Raw genomic sequence first — 24,523 nt, forward strand, 5'->3', positions numbered from 1 at the left:
TTCTTCTTTGCTTTTTTGCAGGTTTTTGTAGCCATTTCCCTTATTCTTGGGGATGGGCTTTACAATTTGATTAAGATCATATCAGTAACTATTAAGGAAATATGCACCAAACGTCAAAATCTTCCAGTCGTCAAGGAAGTTACGGGTAAGAATTATGTCCAAATTTTTGAGATGTATGTTCCATTTGTAGTGCTTGCTGATAGCTCAGCATGGATTGCTCACTGATTCTGTTTTTTTCCGTGAAAGCGTGCTAGTCTCTTGTGAACTAGTAATGTATTAGCCTTGTAGATATAATGCAAAGGCACTCAAGTTACAGGATTATCTTTTCTTGTTTTATTACATCCGAGTCTCCAGAACCTATAAATTATTGTAACAAATGCTACAAGTGAAAAAGACAGAACGAGAGAGAAAATTCTGCTGAGATTATCATCGTCCTTCTTCTATATACCTATATATGTAGTTAACTGCTGGACTTCCTCAATCAGTCCTAAAGTTCATGGTAATTACCATATCTGTCAGCAGTTTAAACAAAAATACTGCTTTTCGTCCCCTTATATTTTTTTCTGGTTTATGTATCTCTCTGTTTCTTTTGCTCCCTAAAACTCTTCTTTGCCTCACATTGATTTAACAGATGAAAACACTTCAAAATTACTGGCAGAACAGAAGAAACGCGATGAAGTTTTCCTCAAAGACAGAATACCTTTCTGGTTTGCTGCTTCTGGATATGTTGGCTTGGCGACAATATCTACTGCTGCAATGCCAATGATCTTTCCGCCTCTTAAGTGGTATTTAGTCCTTTGTTCATACATATTAGCCCCAGCCCTTGCCTTCTGCAACTCGTATGGTACTGGACTAACAGACTGGAGCCTGGCTTCTACTTATGGGAAAATTGGTCTGTTTATTATTGCCTCACTCGTAGGAAGCAATGGTGGGGTTTTAGCCGGGTTGGCAGCTTGTGGCGTTATGATGTCAATTGTCTCCACAGCTGCTGATTTAATGCAAGATTTCAAGACTGGTTACCTTACTCTGTCATCAGCGAAGTCTATGTTTGTGAGCCAATTAGTTGGAACAGCTATGGGCTGTGTGATTGCACCCCTCACATTTTGGTTGTATTGGAGCGCCTTTGATATTGGATCACCTGATAGCCCATACAAAGCACCATATGCTGTTATATACAGGGAAATGGCTATTTTGGGGGTTGAGGGCTTCTCTGAACTTCCCAAGCATTGCCTGGCCATATGTTGTGGCTTCTTTGTGGCTGCTTTGGGTATAAACCTTTTGAGAGATGTAACCCCCAAGAAGGTTTCTCAGTTCATTCCTATTCCGATGGCAATGGCAGTGCCATTTTATATTGGAGCTTACTTTGCAATTGACATGTTTGTTGGTACTGTGATATTGTTTGTATGGGAGAGGCTAAATAGGAAGGATGCAGAAGATTATGCTGGTGCTGTTGCTTCGGGTCTGATATGTGGTGATGGGATATGGACGATACCGTCTGCCATTCTCTCCATCTTCAGGATTAATCCCCCCATCTGCATGTATTTTGGACCTTCTGCAAGTAGCTGAACAAGTAAGCTAGCCTTTGTAATTCTTTAGTTTCATAAACAGAAAGTACTCACCTGTACATATGTATGTGCCAAATGTATTCATCGATTTGTTTCTGTGCTTTATCTCATTTGTCAACCAATTATATGATCTCAATCATTATGAGGGAATCTTTTATTAGCTGGTGGATAGAATGATGAAGGATCTTATTATTGAATTACTTAAAACTGATTGATGTTGTTGCATTTCATTTGACTTCTCTGTCTGACTGCTTTCTTGAAAGCCCTTCACTTTCTGTAACTGCATTATGAGTAAAGAAGGAATATTTGATCCTGAATATCGGAGAAGACCGATGTCTAACTCCAGAGTTGAGTGGAGATATTTGGAATTTCCTGTTTAATTAGTGAACTCATATTCCAACTTAGCCTCATAATCACGAATCTTGAAGACACTGCTGTGTTTGTACTTTGTACAATTTTGTTAAGAAAACTGTTGAGAAAGCAGTCGAATATGCGCTAGCAAACAATCAGGTTTTTCTTGGTTAAAATTATTTATTTATTTATTTTGGGCTCCCCCTCCCTTTCTTTTTTCTTTAATGGGTGAAGGGGTGTCGATTATTGAATATACATGTAGAATTTCACATGTGCATGGGAAAATCTCATTTAATTAATTAAAGGTACCACCACCCACTCACACTGCAAATAGTGGTAGTAGGTGGCCTATCAATCATTCGTCACATGCTGATGGAATCTGTCCACATCCATTGTTATTTTATCTCTCTATATTTTCTCATTCACACACACACTCTTAAGAAAAGCACAAAATTTAAAGAAAGAAATAATCTACCAAGTTTAAGATCATTGTCTTTCTTTTGATCAGCAATGAGAAAAATGGATTCAGCCAAGTGTCTGATTGCAGTTGGCCTTTAAGTAATTAAGTAAACCTTTAAGTAATTAAGTAAACATCTGAGGGGTAATATATAATTAGAAGATGTAAGTTTGAAGGAGTGGCTTTCTTTTTTTCTTTGTTTTGTCAGCAGGATGGGAAGCACATGTGTGTGACAAGCAATACAATGACCTACGCACCCACACATACCCACCCCCCTTAATAATAATATCACCACAAAACTAAAGATAAGTACAAAAGAATTTCAACCAATTTTTTTTCAATACAAAAATTCTAAAGTCGCTTCACAATCAATTCTTTTTTCTTTTATTTTGGGAAAAAAGAGTTGCTAAATCAGTTGGAGAGAATGTAATTCATAATCTTTGTTACTTCATGGGACAGAAAAAGAAAAAAGAAGCTAAAGAAAGTGGATAAGGCCAAAGACTAAAGGCTTCTATTTTAAGGTCCACAAAAGCCACTGTCAAAATCCAAGACAAGAAATAGGGACTGAATGAGCATTTCAATTGATTCTTAAATAGTTATTACAATGATGACAAACTCACCATTAATTACCATCCTATAGTTATTTCATTTTCTAATTTTCATGAACTTTGCACATCCACATGTTTACTGACGGAAAATACTTCACAGCTGGAAATGTTATTCTGAGGCTCCATCCATCTACTGATTTTGTCCCACCATTTCTCTTTTCTTTCTATTGTTTACTTCCTTTGTAGCCATGATTGCAGGCGTGGATTGAGAGAGAAAAACAAAGGATTTGTCTGAGTCACAATAAGCTTTTCCTTAAATTGACATCTCATTCTAGGATGTTTCTTTATAACTCGAAAATTAATAATGGTGGGGGCATTCAATCATTGGAACTGCCTCGCTTAAGAGTATGAATTATAAATAAATAAACTTGTTGTTTGCACCACCCTTTTTCCTTTACCATTTTTAATAAAATATTAAATCGTCAACAATATGTTATTAGATTTATCCGACTATTTACGTTTCAACGTAAAACTGAACCATTGATGAACAGATTAAGATCATAAACTAAACTAAACTAAAAATCTCTTCAGATGTATACCCCTCCAACTTACATGGAAAAATGGGGCTGTTGAGCGCGCACACACACAGAGGACTCATTGAAGCATGAACAGACACTTGAAACAGGACCCCACTGAACTTGTACCATAAAAGTTGAGAAGAAAAGAGCTTCTCTTTGGCAACTTTGGGAGGCCGCCTCTTCCTCTTCTTGCTTCTGATTCCATAGTTTTGTGTAAGCTTCTTTTAATCTATAGTATAGTCTTGTTTTTGGTTTAACATGTTCAAGGACTGAGTGGGATTCAAGTAACCCCACCATCCTAACCATCAAAGTAAAGAAAAATAAAGTAAGCCCACCATCACAATCATTTCTTGCCATGTGTTCTTCCGTAATCTCTCCTCCCACTTACACAACTTTGTTGAGTCTCTTACAAGAGATGGCATCAGCATTGCTGCTGCTGCTGCTTGCTAAGTTGCAATAATGGAGGAATACTTCGGGTAGGCGGGGCTTTTGTCAATTGAGAATGCTTCAATCGTGTAAGAATTGGTCAAAAGAAATTCTTTTTTACATGCATTTCGGATATCAGTCTTCAGTAGAAATGCGTACTGCAATCATTCACATTCGTATTTTTTGATGCTGAATTGAATGTATTTTCCGTGCAGCAGCAGCAGCAGCAGCATAGAAAACAAGGGGAAATCTTGTCTATCTCAGAAGAACAGGTCAAAAGTCAAAACCCTGAACAGTGAAAAGGCCAAAAGGGGCACACTAAAACCCGGATCCAATTTTTCTTTTTGACAAAGATCCCATTTTCTGCCTTGGGATTTCAAGATTTCACCTTTTGTCTTTCACATTCCTTTCCTTTTGCTAAAATCAGTTAAAAACTTAAATCAATCACAGCACCACACCACTTATAACATTTCCTTCTTTCCCTGTGTTCTTCAAGTCACCTCACCTTCTTCAATCCAAGAACTATACGCGTACACACAGAGAGAGACAAATATTTTTGAACTCCCAAAGGAGATGATGCTTATTGTTACTTTTCTGTAAATTATACAGATAATTGATTTGCTTCTTGATGGATCCCAAGAACTCAAAGCAGCCGCAGGAGGTGCCAAGCTTCTTAAGCCTCCCTCAGTCATCATCTCCCACAAACCATAACAACAACGCCGGGCAAAACAAACCAGCAGAAGTCAAAGATTTCCAGATTGTGATTGCGGAAAAAGAAGAGCCCAAGAAACAGGCGTTACAACCTAAGAGAAGCTCAAACAAAGACAGGCACACAAAAGTTGAAGGCAGAGGGAGAAGAATAAGGATGCCTGCTCTCTGCGCTGCAAGAATCTTTCAGCTGACCAGAGAATTAGGGCACAAATCTGATGGAGAAACTATCCAGTGGTTGCTGCAACAGGCTGAACCATCCATAATTGCGGCGACTGGGACTGGTACCATACCCGCTTCTGCTTTAGCGGCCGCGGGGGGCTCTATTTCTCAACAGGGCAGCTCTATTTCTTCAGGGCTTCACCAAAAGATAGACGATTTTCATATGGGTGGTGGTGGGAGTGGGAGTAGGTCCCCTTGGCCTCTGGTTGGTGGGAATTTGGGGAGACCACATGTGGGTGCAAACGCAGGATTATGGCCCCCTGCTGCTGGTGTCAGTGGCTTCGGATACCAGTCGTCATCATCATCATCCTCTGGTCCATCATTGGGGACTGAGAGTTCAAATTACTTGCAAAAGATGGGTTTCCCTGGGTTTGACTTGCCAACTGGGAATATGGGGCCTATGAGTTTTACTTCAATTTTGGGTGCTAATAGCCAGCAGCTTCCCGGATTGGAGCTTGGGCTATCGCAAGATGGCAGTATTGGAGTTTTAAATCCTCAGGCGTTTAATCAGATTTACCAGCAGATCGAGCAGGCCCGACTTATGCATCAGCAGCATCAACATCAAAATCAGCATCAGCAGCAGCAGCCGCAATCATCTAAGGACGATTCTCAAGAATCAGGACTATAAATAATCTTGGAAGAACTGGGAGGAGTATTTAGATATAAAAAGGGTCGCTTTTCTGGGGGGTAGACAGTTTGGATGATTGGTTTGTAGTGTATAATTTGCTAAGGAACATATATATGTTCCAGAATTCAGTGAGGTATGATTTTGGTTTTGCCAAACTACTTTTGCTTCCTCCCACACTCGGAGCTTCATCCCTCTGTCCTTGGAAACAGGTGCGCCTGGGCCAATTTATTTTTGTTTGTGTAAATTACTGAGGTTTCTGATGTTGTTATTATTACAAAATTGCTTCTGCTCTGGAATGTTAAGCTGGAACTACTCCGACCAATTTATATTGGATTTGAGCTTACGTTCTTGTTCATTTTCAAAGATGGTGTTCCTTATGGTTCTGTTGATACATAGTCATTTGGTTTTTGGATGGATGGCTAACTATTTTTATATTGTGGATAAGTGAAAAAGGAAAGAAAACCACATCCTTATTTGTGCAAAAGTTCAGTCTTTGCCAGTCTGGTTTCTACTATAAGTGGCTAATTTGCCATCCATACTTTATAAAACATGTGGTAGTACTGCTGCATCTCGTCTGGAGTAATAAAGTAAGAAGTTTGAACTAGTTGGCATCTCCCTCCCAGAATTATGGACACTCCCCCCACCTTAGGGATTTGCAAGGAGAGATTCTTGCTTTGTTTTCACAATTATGGGAGTTTTGTAATAATGATGCTCCGGTTCAGTTGGTGGCCACTTTCTGGGTTCTGATTCCCGATGAAACTTGTTGCTATTAAATACATTCTGGATTGGTGTTAGTAATCATTTCCTATAAAATTCTTGAATTCTTGTGCTGTCATAAGACTTTCCTAAAGTTGTGGAACTACTGGCAAAGAAATTTTGAAGCTAAGTCTGGAACTAATGATCTTTCTTCTGAGAAAAGTGGATCGGAATGAAAAAGTGGATAATTGAACTGAAGGCCTGCCTGGTTCTGGAATTAATTATGTGGTTTTTATCTATTTGAAAACCTTAAATGCTGGTATCCACAACAGCCCAAAGGGGAGTATTATGCTTTAGAGCCAGCCCTATATATATATATTTTTTTTTTCATTAATCTTTTCCATTCTTAAATCTGCAGCTTACATAATAGTTAGAATGAAGTTTGGGTGGTTGAGGAAAAAGCATTGCAATTATTCAACTCAACTAGATAGATATACTGGACAACATGTATTGTTTTGGGATTATCAAATTGAAGTGAGAAGAGTTTGGATATGTGGATTAATAAGGGGTCCAAATCATATTCACCCACCCTGCTGTATTGGGCACTACTCAAAATGAGATTATTATGTAGAAAAGGAAAAGTGGAGAAAAAGAAAAATTGAGTTGGAACAGAAACAGAAAGAGAAACTAGAAAAGAAACTGAATCCGAAGGTGATGAAAGAGGAAAGATTTGAGCAACAGAATAGTGGGGTGGGGTTGTGTTTTGTGTCATTGTTATATGTGGACAAAGGTGTGATGTAGACAACATTATATATATATATATATATAGAGAGAGAGAGAGAGAGAGAGAGAGAGAAGAGATGGATGATGTTGTTAATGGGGAGTGGGGGTGTCTTGTCTGGACTAGTTTCATTATTTCCCCCATTGAATATGGGCACGCAGCTTCAAATGTCTCTATTAAATGTGAATGGCATGAACATGAAGAGAGAGTGGAGAGTGAAAAGATTCCAAACCTGCTGCTGTCGTCTTAAGCATTGATTTTGATTTTGATTCGTGGCTCTCCCTCTATGCTCTCCTATAATAATACTCTCTTGTCTTCTTCAATGCATCATTAAATGCACCACCAGCACCAACCCCAACCCCAACCCCTTTTATCTCTAAAATAAAAATATCACCTCCATCTCAATCCCATTACTTGGGCCCTTTTCATTTAGGTCCAAGTCTAGGTGGGCCGCCAGCACTTCTCAATGGTTTTCCTCCAGCGGCCATTTTAGCCCAATAAGCAATTTCGGCCCATCATTCTTTTCTGTTCCGAAATTTGGATTTATTAGAGTAACACGGGATTATTTGATGTAGAGAAAAATAAAGTTTGTGTGGTGTAGCCTACACCTACCCCATATCATCATATTAGGCCAAATATTTTTCTCACTAAAATATAAGCACCAAATTGTGTCAACTCAAATCATTATTTTCTAACAAAAATCTCTTAACTTAATCACTAAACTAGTTTTAATTATCTTATAAATTAACGCAATATTCGATTCGAAGATGAATTTTATGGTTGTTAATATTTTTTATTGAATTTATAATAAATAGAATATCGTATTATTTAAAACTTGAGACTGAATACAAATATATATAAGATGAATGAATTACGTGAGCATGCAGTATGTATGAATAGACAAGTGTTTTTGTGTGTGTGTATTAATTATTATTGAAGGACTCACCCAAACACAAATATCTAATAAAGTGCACATAATTAGCAGAAATATCCATCACATTCACATCTTGCTTTTGCAGATTAGCCCAATTTGCATACCCTACGCTACCAAAATTGGACCACTTCCACCTCCCACCTCCCACCTCCCACCTCCCACACTAATATATATATATATAAATGCCATATCCATGAACATCATCAATCCATACTAAACTTCAAAGTCATGTGATGCACCATATATATACCATATCAACTTTTCAGCTACACATACAAATTCTTATTGCATTCCCAATCTTCTCCTCCACTTTATATATATCATTGGATTGATATAGTTGAGATTTTCTTTTTTTTTTTAATTGGATGGGAAGTCCTGAATTGTTTAAACATGACTCTAATAAATAATAATAATAATAAAAAAAAAGTATTAGGTGTTGGGTTTCATATATACTTTAATTAACTTTAGCCTTTATTCCTATGAATCTCATCCCCACTTTACTAGCTAGATACTTCCACCTCCATTAGAAGTCTTTGTTCTAAAAATGATCTATTCCTATCATTTTTTGAGTTGTAACATATTATGGGTAGCTATGTTTTCTGAGATTTCTTTATTAGATAGCCATTATTATTAATTTTTTTTAATGAGTAATTATAATGATCTGTCTCTTTCAATACTAACAGAATGAAGGTGTTGTTGGAATCCAGGTTGATGGCCTGTGGTGATGATGATGATATCAAAGTCTCTCAATAGTAATTTTTGTGCAACACAACTAACTTTTTATTTATAGCCCACTACCTCCTCTACCTTACTTACACATGTTTAACAATTATTCTATGTATTCATGTTAATAAATGTAGAAACCTAATTTATTGAAATTGAATGCTGCTTCCACCTCCATAACTCTACTAAAAACATGCAACTCTATCAGACACAACAAACTGCTACCCAAAACTGCCAAATATTAATAATAACAATTATTTTAGGTAAGACAACACCATTCCATGCATATGTTTTTCACATGTTTATTTGAATTCTTCTTTTGTCCTAAGTTTGCGTTCAATCACCAAGATTTGGCCCTACCAATCATTTGTGACAACTTGTTGATTGTGTGCGCACATCATTAGATCATTTTAAATGAACTAGCTAACATTTTGTCGAGAAATTCCATATATTAGATGTTTTCCATTCACACAATCTATCGTGTGTCTTGCTTTCAAGGGGGACTGATCCGTAGCCATTAATAATCCGAAATTAGGTGTACAAAATAAAGAAAGAATTGAAAGAAAAAAAAAAAAAGGATTTGAAAAATTAAATATGGAGGTAGGCGCATTTTGTTGAGAAGGGTCAATTTAAGTAAGTATGAATTGAAAGAGGAAAGGGTGGTGGGGAGGACAACAGTGTTGGTTGCTCCCTGAGGCAAATCAAGGGACAAGGGCCGCTTACAAATTACAATTATTCAATTCCCAATTCCCAATCCCAATTCCCATTTCCACCCACACAACTAATTCTTAAAGTCTACTACTGCCTCTTGCCACTTGCCACTCCTCTCCCCTCCCCACTGTAACTGTACCCACTCTCTCTCTCATCATCTGTTAATATTCTTCCTCACATATTGGAGGCCAGCCACTTTGTTCACGCCGCACGCCCACTTAATTTTTCCTTTCCTGCTCTCAATCTTTCTCTTCTCTTTGCGGAAAGGAACATGTTTGAGAAATTTGAAGAAACGGATGATGAGTTTGCTAAGCTTCTCCGGAGGATCAATCCACCCAGGTGGTTTTTTGCCTCTTCAACTCCATTAAACATCACCCTTTTTCTTCTCTCTATTTTCAGGGATCATTTTTCATAGTAATTCATAGGTTGTTGTCATCTTTCTCTCGATTCTGAATTTCTCATCTCAAGTGTTCCTTTCCTGAATTTTCTTGTCATTTAATACTCTCCTTTCTGTGTATGATCGTCATGAATTTAGTTATTTTTCATTTACGAAAACAGCTGGGAGAAATTATGTTTGATTACAATTTAAAGCTAATCACTGGGAAACTTTCATTAATTATTTAGGTACCGCAGTGAAGGTTTCTAACTTTTTTCAGATAAAAGACGCAATTCTGAATGCTTATAACTTTTTATCTTTTACTATGCACCGCGTCTCTTCCTGTGGGATTTGGTTTTCGGATTTCATTATTCAATTTCCTTAGGCGTCTGCTTTTATTGTTAACATACTAATCCTCTGACCCGAGGTAAGTTATCTTTTCTGTTTTTCGGCTGCTGACAGTTATTTGAGAATACAATATGCAAATCTATGTTTAGTCTGGGGACTTAACCGTTGCTTCACTGTTACAGGGTTGTAATCGACAACGACTCTTGTGGGGATGCTACCGTAATACAGGCATGCGCTATTCCATTTCCCTTTGAAATTGAGTGAATTTTTTAACCTTTCACTTTGGAACCAGGATAAGGTTCTTTTAATTGCTATATCTCTAATTGATAGTGCTGGATGGTTTTATTTGTTCCAGGTTGACAGTGTCAATAAGCATGGAATTCTCCTTCACGTGGTCCAAGTTCTGACAGACTTGAACCTCGTGATTAAGAAAGCATACATTTCGTCTGATGGGGGATGGTTTATGGATGGTATGCTTGTTCCATGACAACAATTTGATATTGCAAACTATGGTTTGGGTCAATTGGGGATACTCGAAGTATGTTAAACTTATCAAGGTTTTACTCTGTTTCTAATATTACTTTTACTCGGTTTGCTACAGTTTTTAATGTGATTGACCGGGATGGAGAGAAAATTAGAGATCCAGAACTCATCAGCTATATCCAAAAGGTATAGGTTTCCTGTGGATTTTTTCTTCTAGTGAATCCAGAGTACTTCAAATTGATGATAAATGAGGCGTAGTTAAATGCATAAACTTTACTTCTGGGTCTTCCTTATGCGCTGCGGAACAAAGAAAGAGAATATGATGCATGAATTTTGATTTAATGACATCATGTTAGATCCAGACAACTTTGATTTATGTTACATCCAGAGTTCTTTTCATCCAAACCAATATGACCAGTGTACCATATTATTTTATCTAGTAAATGATGCAGAGATATGCCTGATCAAAGCCCTTGAGAACTTATGTTGCATGCACTTCTAAACTAAGTTTATAAGTAAAAGAAGAACTGAAGAAAAACTTTATTTTTCTTCAAAAAAACCTTTAGTTTCTTTGTTGCAATGTTGCTGCAGTTTGTTATCTTGACCTGAATTATGATCCGAAATGTTCACTCCACCCAACTATTTGCAGAGACTTGAAAGTGATGAAGATTTGGTACCTTCTTTCAAAGGAATGGTTGGACTAATGCCTACTGAAGAGCATACCTGTATTGAACTAACAGGAACAGACAGACCTGGTTTATTGTCTGAAGTGTGTGCCGTCCTTGCTGATCTCCACTGTAATCTGTTAAATGCTGAGATATGGACGCACAATGCAAGAGCTGCAGCTGTTGTTCTTGTAACTGATGATACCACGGGTTATGCAATTGAAGATCCAAATCGCCTTGCAACAATAAAGGAGATGCTATGCAATGTTCTCAAGGGGAACAGTGATATAAACACTGCAAGAATGACACTTTCACCTCCTGGTGTTACCCACAGGGAAAGAAGATTACATCAGATTATGTTTGCTGATCGAGACTATGAAAACATCGAGAGATCAGAAGGCGGTGGAGTTCATGACAAGAGTTCTAGACCTCATGTAATTGTAGCAGATTGTACTGAAAAAGATTACACAGTCATCACTATGAGGTCAAAAGATCGACCCAAGCTGTTGTTTGATATTGTATGCACTCTAACTGACATGCAGTACGTGATCTTTCATGGGGTAGTCCACACAGGGAGAATGGAAGCATATCAGGTACGATTATCCATGACATAGAGCTGTCTAGATGGATATCACTGGAAAATGAATCATCTGAAGAACTGGTTTATCACTTCTCTCACATTTTGCTCTTGGAATAGTTTTGCTGACGATACAGGTATTTCTTATTTGTTGGACAATGTAGGAATACTATATTCGTCATGTGGATGGGGTTCCTATTAGCTCAGAGGCTGAACGAGAACGTGTAATGCAGTGTCTAGAAGCAGCCGTCGAAAGGCGAGGCTCTGAGGTACTAATTGTTAATTACTGCCAAATGTATATCATAATGAGTTTACTGATTTTGATGTTGTGAGAACCTCCTTGATTTTGCAGGGACTGCAGTTGGAATTATGTGCTAAGGACAGAGTTGGACTTTTGTCTGATATCACAAGGATATTTAGGGAAAACAGTCTCTGCATCAAAAGAGCAGAAATCTCAACAAAGGGTGGGATAGCCAGGGATACATTCTATGTTACTGATGTTAGCGGCTGTCCAGTCGATCCCAAAACAGTTGACTCCATCTGCAGACAGATCGGACAAGGTATTTTGCATGTAAAATGGAATTCAAATTCTTCCCCAAAACCACAGCAGGAGAAAACAATTAGCTTCCTTCTGGGGAGCTTCTTCAAAGCTCGAACTTTCCGACATTAGATTACTATGAACTCCTGTGCTTGCGTTGTCTTTCATGGGAACTCTTTAAATATGATGTAATCCTGCCAGAAATGGGGGAAAGAGGACATGAAGGATAAAGTATATTGTAAATAGATGTCTGTTTTTGTGCTGATACTCCAACTAGTAGAAAAAGCCGCCCCATACTGTGAATATGTTGCGAGGGTTTAGTCTTGTACATCATTAAGCTCTGTAAGTATACTGTTGCTGTGAGCAACCAGTGGTACAGTGTCATCTATGTACATCAAGAATTTTTATACATAGAGAAGCATAAGGTGTAGTTTGGTAATAGTTCTCGTATAATTGTTCTCTCTCTCTCTCTCTCTCTCTCTCTTAACAGGATCAGAAACCTCACTTCCTAGACATACCCAGCCTTAACCCGATTATAGAAGCTATAGTTGGTGGCTATTAGTTTCTACGAGGCTTTTATATTCTGGATGAAGCAAGAAAACGTTGGGCATATCTACTTGTCTTTGGTTGAGTCTGTTTTCGACGCCTATGATCAAGTACAAAACTTGACGACTTTGTGATTGGCATTATACTGCACTTCTTCAATGCTGTGTGGAGCACTGGCTGTCCCCCTACAGTCAAACTGAATACACCGGCCTTCATGTTATGGTGCTATGCACCGCAAAGAAACCGTTGTGCTGCTGCACCACTTCTATTGTGGAATTACTATTAGAATCTGCTAAAGCAAACATGTCTCCCACTGCTCCAAGCTCCGAGCCTCCTTCCCAATCTGAAAGGCCAAGCATAAGCGGGGATTTTGGGTTGTGACTTATTCCTACAATTATGAGATCATAGTGATCCTCTATGGAGCGGATCAAAGCAATAGTTCCAGTTCCATTCACAACTACCTCTTCTACGTACTGGACCCTCTGTTTTCTTGCCATTTGGCTCCTGATTTCATTCATAACATCGTTGTCAAACTTGGTTCCATTTGCATCCTCGAATGGAGTATTTGCATTTGAAAGAATTCGAACAATGGTCAGGTTGGTGTTCGGTTGCCCACCATTCTTGCCCCTATAGCAAGGGCTTTCCTATCATCAGGCCCCCTGATGAAGAGAACTGCAACACTACGTGCAATGCATGCCTCCATGTTTGGGCTAAAGGTTGTGAAAAGTGCTTGGTAGACAACAATTGCAAGACTACAAGGCGCCATCTCGAGTATTCTGTCATTCATCATCTTGATTCCTGGTTGGAACTATTCAATCATCCCTGTTATGCCAATAGCCATATCACGTACTTCATCATGCAAGGTTGCATGAAGAGATATTGCAGTAAAGAGATGCACCGTGATGATCCCATGGTATTCTGAAGGCATTGACTATGCTTCTTGAAGTGGAGGACTTCTGAGAGTGTACTTTGTTCAGTTTGTTCATGCATGAGGAGATATTGCAGTAAAGAGATGCACTGTGATGATCCCATGGTTTTCTGAAGGCATTGACTATGCTTCTTGAAGTGGAGGCCTTCTGAGAGTCCACTTTGTTCAGTTTGTGGGGGACAAGAAGTGGGTGTGCACGTCCAACCAGCTCAACAAGGTGGATTAAACATATATCAATTGGGGACGTTTTGGTGGGATGGAGGCTCTCAATGAGGTTGATGATGGTTGGAACAATTTCTTGGTCGTGTATGGACCCCATTAAATGTAGTTCAGAGTCAGGTCTGAGGTTCATAACTGTCCTCCCCTAGCAAAATGCCAGTCTCCTCAAAGGATTGTTGAATGTTTCAATACAGGTGTGACTATAGCTGCCACAATTAACATTGATATGCACGTTGTAACGAATTGCTCTTCAAGTATTGCCTGCAGTTTGCAAGAATACATAATATCAGGTTTGAATTAGATGATTTGTTTGTGGGGTATGTCTGATTATCTGCAGCATACCACGTTTGCCTTCATCATTTTGAACAGGCCTAGCTCAAGAACACCTTGGACATTCATTACCAGGCCAATCTAGCAATTCCTGAGGTGTACTCTTCTGCAAACTGAAGAAATCAGGGCTCCAAGAAACTTCCCAATGCAGGCAAGGAGTATGATAAACTGTACTAACAAATAGTTCTTCAATTTGACAGAGAATATATCAGTGACCAAGATCTTTCACAAAATAGAGAGGCAGGAGTAGCCAAGAGGTGATGAGATTCAGCTTCTCCACCAGGGCAGATCCCAGAGGAGGTCCTGCTGGTATCCCATAAAGAAGATGCTGAAGCCCACAGCTTTGCTGTAAACCCTGTCAGTAGAAGACCAACAAATATCATGTAGATGAAGCCTGGATTCAGCTGTTCTCCCCCTTGAGTTCTTCGTAATGCCCACAGAATGACTGGTTGGGTACCAAAACTATGACAACTGTGAGGCCAACTCCTACAAGAACTGTTTGCATAATCTTTAACATCTCACTTCCTTGCAGCTTTCTAAGGATTGTTTTAGTTATGATACAAAAGCCAAACAGGTTACTGACCCAGGGAGGAAGCAAGAGCTGTCCTTCCGAATTCCAAAGTCACCATTCTAAGTTAAGTCAGGTCATGGGCAATTACCCGAAACCAAGCACAGAAGACAATGTAGCCACAGCAGGAAGCGAGGTGGCTATACCTTTTTCGACAGGGAATTTCCCGCTGAGCACGGTGAAGGATGCAGACATGCTTAAGACCATGGTAAGAGAGACAGTAGAAATGCGGATGATGATGTCTCTCTTCCCTACCTACTTCAATATCCACGGATCGATTATTACTCCAATCAGGAAGAAGAAAAGCATGAATCCAAATGCTTCTAGTATGTCGAGAATAACCAGAGCTTTAATGGGATATACTAGTGCCGTAAATCCAGCAATCCTTCCCAAGAATGAAGGAATTAACATCAAAGCACCCTGGCCAATTCAGAATCATGATGTTAGCATACGCTATTCTAGTGTAATGAGAGAAATCCTTCAATAATCACATTCGCCATGAGGAACTAGTAATTAGCTTCTTCTTTCACAGTATTTGAGAGCTTTTAGCAAATTTCTAACAGAGTTGGAGATTCCATCTATAAGATTCTTATGTTGCTTTCTGGCGTAGCAAGACGAGCCCTCTTATCAGATGCAATTAACGTTAGTTGGTAAGTGAAAATTGAAAAGATTGGTTAGAAAAATGCATGTTATAGAATTCTCTAACTTTTTCACTTCCAAGAAAGAGACGAGGAATAAAATGAAGTTGCAAAGAAACTTACTAATATCCAAGAGGATGACCGTGGAAACCAAAGAACTCCGTCAGAAAGAGAGGGACCGGATAATGGGAAGGAGGGGTGTAATGGAAAATGCCTCTGGAGTTGATCATCCCAAACGGCAGCTGGCAAATGGATGAATAGTTGTGTGCAGGGCGACAGAGTCGCGTATTAGAGGCCAAGTCCTGGGGCTCCGTCTCCATTAGAATTGAGACCATTTTAGATCGATACTCGGCGTAGAGATGACAAGGAAATTTGCATTTTAATTTTATTTTGATGACAAGGAAATTTGATGTGATGAACTATTCTAATTAAAGTAACTCGATTACATCCATTCCCATCAAATATATCAATACCTACAATTACAACAATTATATTATGATCAAACAAAATCCAATTAATTAATTCTAAACAACACTTATTATAGTAAACAATGCCAATACCTGAACAACACCAACGGAAATAGATTATAGCACACTTGTCCCTTTGAACATTCCTATTGGAATTTGTATCGCAAATAGCTTGAGGGAAGCTCGAGAAAGCTGAGGTTATGAAGACTAGCACGTTCTCCAATATATATGTACAAGTTGAAAATAGACTTGTACAGAGAATTGTCAAGAAGCTTCAGCTGTCTTAAAACACTTATTTAGTTAATCAATCCTATGTTGTAGACGGAAAAAAGAACGGCGTAATATCATCACAGGAACATCAAACTAATAAAAAGCAGAGAGCAAAAATAAAGCCACTCCCAAAGTTTTTGACAAAAACTGCAACAGCTTAAATGCACTTTCATATAGTCTCTTGCAACTGATATTCCAACAAAAAGGCAATTCTCAAATGAAACAAAATTCATGTCTAATCTGAACCTGCATAAAACAAGTGCACATAAAAGTTCCCCTCATTAGGTTCTATCACTAATAGACAAATATAATCAGAACTTATGTCATCCTCTGGGCAGCTTCCTTAGCGAGGAGCCTCTCTTTAGCCTTTGTCTTGGCCTGAGACTTCGAGCCCATCACACCACCACCCCACTTCTTCCTGGTCTCATCATATTTATCATTGAAATTGGCCTACAATAACAGCAAAAAAAGCAGATTGGTTACGCCCTCAAGAAATGAATTGACATTACTACTTAAATCTAGCTCTTCCAAATTGAAGTAACTTAATGCTTTGTAAATAACATATTACCTTGATGGCCTCCAGGATCTTGCTGAACTCCAACTTATCTTCATTCTTTACAGAGGTCAAGCATAAAACTGAGGCAGTCTTCTTGTGGACAATCTGCAAATCAGCAACAAATCAGCATCAAAGCAAATATGCCAAGCATACTCTCAGAGCAAGGGAGGAAGAGCCACTTACTGTCCCTAGTCTAGCTTTCCCCTTCACAATACAGTATGGGATCTCCATTTTCCTGCATAGTGCAGGGAGCCACACAACTAACTCAATAGGATCCACATCATGGGCAATCACAACCAATTGGGCTTTGTTCTGCAAAAGCATATTTATTGCATTTAGTATTAACCTCGGCATCATACACTTGCCACAGAAACACTAGAATGTAATCAGAAGATTAGCCAAAACCTGCTCAATGAGATAGGTCACATGGTTGAGGCCATATTTCACCACAATAGGCTTCTTACTCTCAGGAGTTTTCCCTTCAGCCTCAGCCTGAGCTCTTTTCAAAAGACGCTCTTTCTTTTGAGCTCTATCCTCAGGCCTGTATTTGAGAAGCATCTTGAAAAGGCTGGTTGCTGCACATTGGGAAAGGAAACAACTAAGATTGAAGGACCAAATATGGTTTCTTGCACAAAGTATAAGGTTCACTGATCTTCAAACAGGTCTTGTACAAAAATAAGGAAAACCGCACTTGAAAGAGCTTCCCTGATCAGGATACACTACTTGAATCCCATCTTAATATGGTAAGTATATCATGCGGACTAAACTCTTTAGTTAGCACCCTACAAGCCATTGGGATTTCTGAGATAAATGAATCTCCATCTTATATGTTACAAAGGGACAACCTAAATACTAAAAACCGTTAAAGAACATCTATCATTGGGAACACTAAAGAATTCCACCTTCACACTCTAAAAAACAATTACATAACACAAAGTAATACGTTTACTGGACAACAACTTCCGCACATTTACAAATTGCATATTCACCAACAGATAGGTTGGCATTTGGAACCATTAAACGTGGTTATACATAGCTCAAGCATCATAATGACAGATGAGCACCATAAGTTTAACATATCCCAATGTATATTGACAATTAACACAAAATCATATAACAAGAATAGGACAGCTGCAAGCAAAACGTCAACTTATGCATTAGGATTAGCGGTTCAAACCTACTAACCAATTGACATAGCACTTAAAAATGGAACACTAAGTTCAGTGCAACCAAGTTATCATATTTTTCAAATATATCCATCCAAATGAATCATTGCACAACGAGCATAAATCTAAAATTGAAAGCACGAGTAAACGAGAAAAAACGAACCGAGGTTCTTGTCTAGGGTTTTGGAGAACTGATGAATCGGCGGAGGAACCTTCAATCGCTGCTTCAAGATCATCTTTTTTCTCTGAATTCTCACAACTTGCGGCCATTTCACAAAGCGGTGAAGATCCTTCTTCGGCGGAAGCGCACCTCCAATCCCAAACTGCTTGGGCCTTTTCTCGAACAGAGGGTTTACGACTTTCTCCACCTTCTTCTTGGCTGCAGCCGGCAGCTTTGCGCCCTTCTTTGGAGCCTGAAAATATCAATGTATTCAAAATAGAAGAATTAGATTCCAAGGTATATGATGGGGGAGCGAAGAGAGGAAGAAGAAATACCATTTTTCCCTTTCGCTGTGAGGAACAGAGTGAGGGTCTGAGAACGGCTGGGAAACCCTAATATTAAACCGCACCTATAGAAAGAGGAAGGTGGGAAGCTAGGGTTATATACTACACTGGGTTAAAACCCTTGGCGGAACAATTGTTATCTGAATGGGCCTATACCTGAAGAATGGCTTCGTTATTGGGCCTATCCAAACGGTCCAACCCTTTTTCTCATTGTTATTAACAGATACTAATAAGAATAGGCTGTTTGATGGGCCGACCCAACTGATTTGATGGGCTGAGTTTGAATTTAAAAATAAACTTGATTGAATGAGATGGGATGGGACATCCATGAAACGCCAATCCTATTCTCATTCTGCTCTCTACTCTCAACACCCAATTATGTATTTTCTTATAAATAATAGTAACTGTACTGTATATAGAGGTAAGTAAAGTAACAACCGTGGGTAGTGCAAGACGGCGTCGTCCGCACCGCAGTTCAGCTGTCATAAACTCTGTCGAGTAGAGAGTCTAGCAGTTGCTCTTCTGAGATTGCTCCGATTTAAAGGAACATTGGTCAGTGGAATTGGTTATGTGAAAGATCGCCTGCTACGCAAGAGGAGATCTTCCCTATGGACAGCCGGAACGTCGTCGTTTGCGATACTGGCACCGGCGTAATTACCTTCCTCCCCAATTCATTTTTCTTCTCAGTTGATCCTACATCTTTGGGTTTATTGTTGGTGTTTGTTGTTTTGCTAGTGATGAATGCTGTATTCCTGGAGTCAATTCTTTGATTTATTTTTTTCAGTTACATTATTAACTTAACTTACGAGTTTTTGACAGTCATGAATTATATATGTCTAGTGTGAATTGTTTTGGTTTTTTGTCAATCCTTCTTGTTAACCTTTTATTTTCTTCTTTCTACTCTGATGAATGCAGTATGTGAAGTGTGGTTTTGCGGGTGAGAACTTTCCAACATCGGTGTTCCCTTGTGTTGTTGGAAGGCCCATGCTTCGCTATGAAGAATCTTTAATGGAACAAGAGCTCACGGTTAACTAATTGTTCTTTGCATTTATCTACTTTTGGATAGTTACTGAAAACTTCAGCTACATTGGACTTTAGTTTTTCCAGAGAAAATGCTAAAAGAGTGTACTTTGTAGTTTTTACAGAAAACATGATGAAATGTTTGAACAGATTTGAAGCTCTAGAATTTGAATTAGATACACTTTGGTTATTAGTTGAACAGACTTTTCATCAATTCAACTCCAGGAGCTCATCCTATGGATCCAATGTACTGTTGATATTTTTTTGTTCTTATCACGTGTGAGAAACAAATTTTCTGTTGCACTTTACCAACTTGTTCTTGATGTTATAGAAAATTTTATGTTCTCTCTATAGGATATTCTTGTTGGGGATGCTTGTTTAAAGTGGCGGCATCAGTTGGACGTATCTTATCCAGTAAACAATGGTATTGTGCAAAATTGGGATGATATGGGCCATGTCTGGGATCATGCATTTTTTAGTGAGCTAAAGGTTCTTCTTCTGTACCTCCTATGAACCTTTATCTGTTAAATATATTCCTGATATTTTTCAATTTTTGCAGTCTCAATTCAAGATTTAATGTTAGTTTTCATTTATTTTACCTTGTCTGAAGGTAGATCCTAAGGAATGTAAAATTTTGCTGACTGACCCGCCTCTGAATCCATCTAAAAACCGTGAAAAGATGGTGAGATGGCTTCTTTTGCAATTGTATAATTAGATCTTTCAACTTGGAATTCATTACTGACCGTTTGCATACCTAAATTGAATTTTATCTAAATTTTCAGGTTGAGGTTATGTTTGAGAAATACAATTTTGCTGCTATTTTCATCCAAATTCAAGCTGTTTTAACGTTGTATGCTCAAGGTACTTTTAAATTTGAATTGCAATTAAATGGTCTCTATGGTGTATTTGAGGTTACAACTACTGTAAAAGTGGTTTGGAAGGAGATTACGTGAAATTACTCCCTGGGGATGCGAAGAGCAAACTAGATGCATTTGAAAGAATCTGTGCACACTCTTAATTTTCCTGTTGGATAGGCTAGTAACTCGTATTCAATGTTTTCTTGTAATGATTCAGGTTTGCTTACGGGACTAGTCATTGACTCTGGCGATGGAGTCACTCATGTGGTGAGATTTCTACAATGTTATAATATTCTGTGCTTTAGGCTTGTTAGGATACTTCATTAGTTATGCATTTCTTAGTTTGATTACGTATATTCTTGTGTCTATTTGCTGAATGATCTATACTAAAAAACTTAGAAGAAGATTGCCTGTAGTTATCTCTTGAAGAAAAGGGAGAAAGAATATTGCTTTGTGAAGAACAGACCATTTTTGTTGGTGAATGGACAATTAAACTGAGGACTTCATTTTGTTGTTTGGTCCGGTCTAGATTGGTGTGCATTTAGCTGGGACCAGTGACTTATGGACGCTATTCTACTTTGAGAAAGTGATGGTTGAGGATCGTGACATATGAAACTTGTTCCCCAGGTTCCAGTGGTTGATGGATACTCATTCCCTCATCTTACAAAGAGGATGAATGTAGCAGGGCGTCATATAACATCTTATCTAGTTGATTTGCTTACGAGGAGGGGGTAAGTTTTCTTGACAATTCAGAACTCAGTTGATGCAATGTGTTGGCTTTGCTGTTATATGGAACTTTCACATTAATGCATATGCCGTTATCGCTTCAGGTATTCTATGAATAGAACTGCTGACTTTGAGACAGTGAGGAATATCAAAGAGAAGCTCTGTTACATAAGGTGAACTAGCCTTTGCACTTTTTGATGCTTGTGACTTGACATACTGGTTTTACATTGTCTAGTTTGTACAGCTACGATTACAAAAGGGAATATCAGTTGGGACTTGAGACTACCATCCTTGTTAAAAATTATACTGTAAGTTCAATCGCTTCAAGTTCTTATCGTTTACCAGACAGCTGCATTCATATTTAATTGTTGATATAGCTTTGATAAATAGCTCCCAGATGGAAGGGTCATTAAAGTTGGCACCGAGCGTTTTCAAGCACCTGAGGCTCTTTTCACTCCGGTAAGTATGTTTCCACCATTTGAAAGCAAATATAGTGGGCTGCACATGCGAGTCAATTATTGGTTTTCTGGATTGATACTGTCGAGTTGAGGAACACTTGTTCCTTTTTACCAGTTGCATATTTGCTTAATTTATGAGTACCAAAAAATGCCTGTTAATTGATTTTATCTTTGTCTTCCAAAACATACAATTTGTGGGATAAATAAGAATCAGAAGCTTCTTTACTCTTGGAAAATTATTCAGGACATATTTGTGAAAATTTTGGTTCACATTGACCAATTATTCCTCTTCTGAGATGTCCAGATTTTTGTGTACTTAGAAGATCTTTCAGTGTGCTTGTCTTGTACGGGTTTCTTGTTTAGCATCGCTTTTCAGTGGGTACTTCATGCTGCTATAACCACGCATTATGACTGCTAGGATATACTCTGTTGTAATTCATGCAGGAACTCATAGACGTTGAAGGAGATGGAATTGCTGACATGGTGTTTCGTTGCATTCAGGAGATGGACATTGACAATAGGATGATGGTAGTGATAGTTCTTTTAACTGCCAGATCTTTATGTAAAGCATTCTGCAGTTGGTCATGCAATTAGAATCCTTTATTTTGCAGCTCTACCAGCATATTGTCCTGAGCGGCGGGAGTACAATGTATCCTGGATTACCTAGTCGGTAATATGTAATATACCTTCACACTTTTGTGAAAGACTTGCTCTTGTTTCTCAATATAGTATTATTCTATCAAGAAAGTCTGTTTGCTGATTCCTTCGAGGGTTCATTGGTGTATATTTTATCCTCTGAACTTAAAGGCATGCACTAGTATCTTTCCTTTAAGAAGGCTGAGCTGACAAAGGTACTATGCAATCCTCAATGCTGTACATGAGGACCCTAGTGCATGCCTTTCATGGAATAGTTGATATCATGAAGGATAATTATCCTCCTTTGTTATCTCTAAATTTGTTCTATTACTTCTTGAGTTTCCTACATTTCATAATATATCCAAGTTCTTCTTGCTTGTTTGTTTGTGAATCTTCTGACAGATTGTGCTTGTTATGACTCTTTTAAGTTGTTGTCTGTTGTTCTTGCTCCTTCCTTGTGGACATGTTGAGTACAAGACTCGTGGTTTTGCTATCTCTTGCTTCTCTCAGAAATTTCTGCTTTAGCATGCTTAACCTGATCAGTTTTTCCGCAGGTTGGAGAAAGAAATTTCGGACCGTTATCTTGAAGTTGTTTTGAAGGGAAATAAGGATGGATTGAAGGTAATTTAGTACTAGTTCTGCTTATAAAATGGTGTCCTTCTTCTGTTGAATACTGTAGAATTGTATGCCACTTTTAGCCCCCTCCCCCTCTTTCAAGATAAGTTAATTAAACTTAATTATTCCATTGATGAATTATTGAATTTACATTTCTGGGAACCTTGGGAGCAAAACAGAAGTTAAAATAACATAATTATATATGTCAAGTGACAGCATGGATTTGCTCTATTGCTGGTTTTAACTGGATTACAAGTTCTACAACTTAGATCAGACACCTATCAGCATAATTTGCCTGCACATGTTATCTTTTACGAGAAATATCATATATAGATACATAATAATTTTGCAGGTTGAATCTCTCTGTTTTCTATATAAATAAATGATATTCTTTATCTTGTCGTCTGACATAGAAATTAAGGCTGCGGATAGAGGATCCACCACGGAGAAAGCATATGGTGTATCTTGGAGGTGCAGTTCTTGCAGGAATTATGAAGGTTCACATTCTTTAACCCTTCCACCAGTACATACTTAGGGCATGTCCACATGACATGCAAAATATTGTTCCTTGCTTTAATAACTCAAGGTTAGTCATAAGAGGTAGTTTGGTGATGAAGTAGAGGCATGTCACATGATCATGGAAATTCAGACACATTAATAACTTGCAAGGAGTATTTTTGAACTTCTACTACTTAAGAAGTAAGCATGTATCTTTTCTTATATTGTTTTTTTCAGTGCATTTTTTTTGGCTCCCGGCTATGAATTAAGATAAGGGATCATATATAATATGCTCTGCTAGTTAAGGCACTAGCCACTCAATCTTTTTTATATTCAAAGAGACTCAGATGTGAATAGTTGGTGTGTGGTACTTGGCTGAGGTAAATGAAACTTGATGTTGGTGTTGCAGAGAGGCACCTAGTATTCCTAGTTGTGCATAGCATCACTTTCTGTTGAAAAATAGGGAAATGCTCTCCTGCTAATAATTTGTCAGTGGAAGTGCCTATATTTATGAATCAACTACATCTTTTCCTTTTTTAATAGGACTTTTCCAACTTGACAGTGGATTGGTCTTTTATAAGCTCTCTGTCTCCCAACATCCAGAGGAGTTAACATGATAAATCTTGATATCATGTAATTACATTGCAGGATGCTCCTGAGTTTTGGATCAGCAGACAAGATTATTTGGAAGAGGGAATTGCTTGTTTAAGCAAGTGTGGCCAGGCATGAGGAATTGTCCCGTCATTTTTTTGACTGCGTGCAGAATTTTTTTATTTTGAAAAGAAAGCAGTAAAACTTGAAGAATCCTTGTATTCAGCTGGAAGTGGGGTTGTATCTTTGACAGTATCGAGCTGTTTGTTTTCAGTGAAAATGAGAATTGTGTTCACTTGAAAAGTCTGCTATATAATACTCTACTGCTGTATATTCAGTGTCAAACACATAATATGCATCTTCTATTTACTTCAAATATTTTTACTCCTCTGCTGACTTGTAAGACTACAATAAAATCATAAGCTTCCAATATTCATGAAATTTAAGTGCGTGCAAGTTTCGTGGATGTGTTACATTGAACGATGTGATTTGATGTCATTTGTAAATATTCACATCAAGATTTCCGTTTCTGTTCATCTCTAACATGGTTTTAGGTTTGCCATCCGGCCATAAAGACATTCCAAGAACAGGTGGAAGTGTAAGAATTATGCAAAG

At 38.2% G+C, this 24,523-nt stretch overlaps 5 protein-coding genes and 1 pseudogene across 8 annotated transcripts in view; 4 read left to right on the top strand and 2 right to left on the bottom strand.

The window, feature by feature from the left end:
• The window catches only part of LOC105177447 (probable metal-nicotianamine transporter YSL6), a 4,377-nt gene extending 2,587 nt beyond the window's left edge, over positions 1–1,790 (top strand). The window contains exons 6-7 of one of the 2 annotated variants that reach the window (XM_011100614.2): positions 22–145; positions 659–1,790. In XM_011100614.2, coding sequence (XP_011098916.1) covers positions 22–145; positions 659–1,566 — 1,032 coding nt within the window. In that variant the 3' untranslated portion in view covers positions 1,567–1,790. Of the gene's footprint in view, positions 1–21; positions 146–631 lie in introns of both variants that reach the window. The other variant, XM_011100613.2, reaches the window with a different exon arrangement.
• LOC105177448 (transcription factor TCP20) lies at positions 3,535–5,895 on the top strand. 2 transcript variants are annotated; one of them, XM_011100615.2, is made up of 3 exons: positions 3,767–4,014; positions 4,141–4,197; positions 4,535–5,895. In XM_011100615.2, exon 3 carries the CDS (start codon positions 4,554–4,556, stop codon positions 5,481–5,483), a length of 930 nt encoding a protein of 309 aa, XP_011098917.1. In that variant the 5' UTR covers positions 3,767–4,014; positions 4,141–4,197; positions 4,535–4,553; the 3' UTR covers positions 5,484–5,895. The 2 variants fall into 2 exon arrangements, with proteins under 2 accessions (XP_020554956.1, XP_011098917.1); XM_020699297.1 differs by lacking the exons at positions 3,767–4,014; positions 4,141–4,197 and adding an exon at positions 3,535–3,712.
• Positions 9,280–12,756, top strand: LOC105177449 (ACT domain-containing protein ACR6). Its single transcript, XM_011100616.2, has 7 exons — positions 9,280–9,667; positions 10,235–10,280; positions 10,408–10,522; positions 10,654–10,721; positions 11,185–11,793; positions 11,942–12,046; positions 12,130–12,756. The coding sequence occupies exons 1-7, from the start codon at positions 9,600–9,602 to the stop codon at positions 12,445–12,447; spliced, it is 1,329 nt and encodes a 442-aa protein (XP_011098918.1). The 5' UTR covers positions 9,280–9,599; the 3' UTR covers positions 12,448–12,756.
• Positions 12,906–14,162, bottom strand: LOC110013168 (annotated as a pseudogene).
• LOC105177450 (60S ribosomal protein L7a-1) lies at positions 16,430–18,613 on the bottom strand. Its single transcript, XM_011100617.2, has 6 exons — positions 18,499–18,613; positions 18,167–18,416; positions 17,243–17,412; positions 17,021–17,149; positions 16,850–16,942; positions 16,430–16,731 (listed from the first exon to the last, which is right to left on the bottom strand). The coding sequence occupies exons 1-6, from the start codon at positions 18,499–18,501 to the stop codon at positions 16,600–16,602; spliced, it is 777 nt and encodes a 258-aa protein (XP_011098919.1). The 5' UTR covers positions 18,502–18,613; the 3' UTR covers positions 16,430–16,599.
• LOC105177452 (actin-related protein 2) lies at positions 18,894–24,239 on the top strand. Of its 2 annotated transcripts, XM_011100618.2 has the most exons (15): positions 18,903–19,157; positions 19,423–19,533; positions 19,882–20,016; positions 20,138–20,209; positions 20,310–20,388; positions 20,602–20,651; positions 21,012–21,115; positions 21,215–21,283; positions 21,355–21,418; positions 21,501–21,569; positions 22,013–22,096; positions 22,180–22,238; positions 22,759–22,825; positions 23,233–23,316; positions 23,966–24,239. In XM_011100618.2, the coding sequence occupies exons 1-15, from the start codon at positions 19,116–19,118 to the stop codon at positions 24,044–24,046; spliced, it is 1,170 nt and encodes a 389-aa protein (XP_011098920.1). In that variant the 5' UTR covers positions 18,903–19,115; the 3' UTR covers positions 24,047–24,239. The 2 variants fall into 2 exon arrangements, 1 of the variants encoding a protein (XP_011098920.1); XR_849054.2 differs by lacking the exon at positions 23,966–24,239 and having other exon boundaries at positions 18,894–19,157; positions 22,180–22,245; positions 23,233–23,262.

Source organism: Sesamum indicum, linkage group LG15, assembly GCF_000512975.1.
Source record: "Sesamum indicum cultivar Zhongzhi No. 13 linkage group LG15, S_indicum_v1.0, whole genome shotgun sequence".
Taxonomy (NCBI): Eukaryota; Viridiplantae; Streptophyta; class Magnoliopsida; order Lamiales; family Pedaliaceae; genus Sesamum; species Sesamum indicum.

Bases quoted from the DNA above. Each gene is read 5' to 3' on its own strand.
- LOC105177448 (XM_020699297.1), top strand. From the start codon at position 4,554: ATGGATCCCAAGAACTCAAAGCAGCCGCAGGAGGTGCCAAGCTTCTTA.
- LOC105177449 (XM_011100616.2), top strand. From the start codon at position 9,600: ATGTTTGAGAAATTTGAAGAAACGGATGATGAGTTTGCTAAGCTTCTC. The intron at 10,722-11,184 runs GTATAGGTTTCC...AACTATTTGCAG, and splicing joins TCATCAGCTATATCCAAAAG to AGACTTGAAAGTGATGAAGA. The intron at 11,794-11,941 runs GTACGATTATCC...TGGACAATGTAG, and splicing joins GGAGAATGGAAGCATATCAG to GAATACTATATTCGTCATGT.
- LOC105177450 (XM_011100617.2), bottom strand. The intron at 17,150-17,242 runs GTTTTGGCTAAT...ATGCTTTTGCAG, and splicing joins TGACCTATCTCATTGAGCAG to AACAAAGCCCAATTGGTTGT. The intron at 16,943-17,020 runs GTAAGTGGCTCT...GCTGATTTGCAG, and splicing joins GGAAAGCTAGACTAGGGACA to ATTGTCCACAAGAAGACTGC.
- LOC105177452 (XM_011100618.2), top strand. From the start codon at position 19,116: ATGGACAGCCGGAACGTCGTCGTTTGCGATACTGGCACCGGC. The intron at 20,017-20,137 runs GTTCTTCTTCTG...CCTTGTCTGAAG, and splicing joins CATTTTTTAGTGAGCTAAAG to GTAGATCCTAAGGAATGTAA. The intron at 21,284-21,354 runs GTGAACTAGCCT...TAGTTTGTACAG, and splicing joins GAGAAGCTCTGTTACATAAG to CTACGATTACAAAAGGGAAT.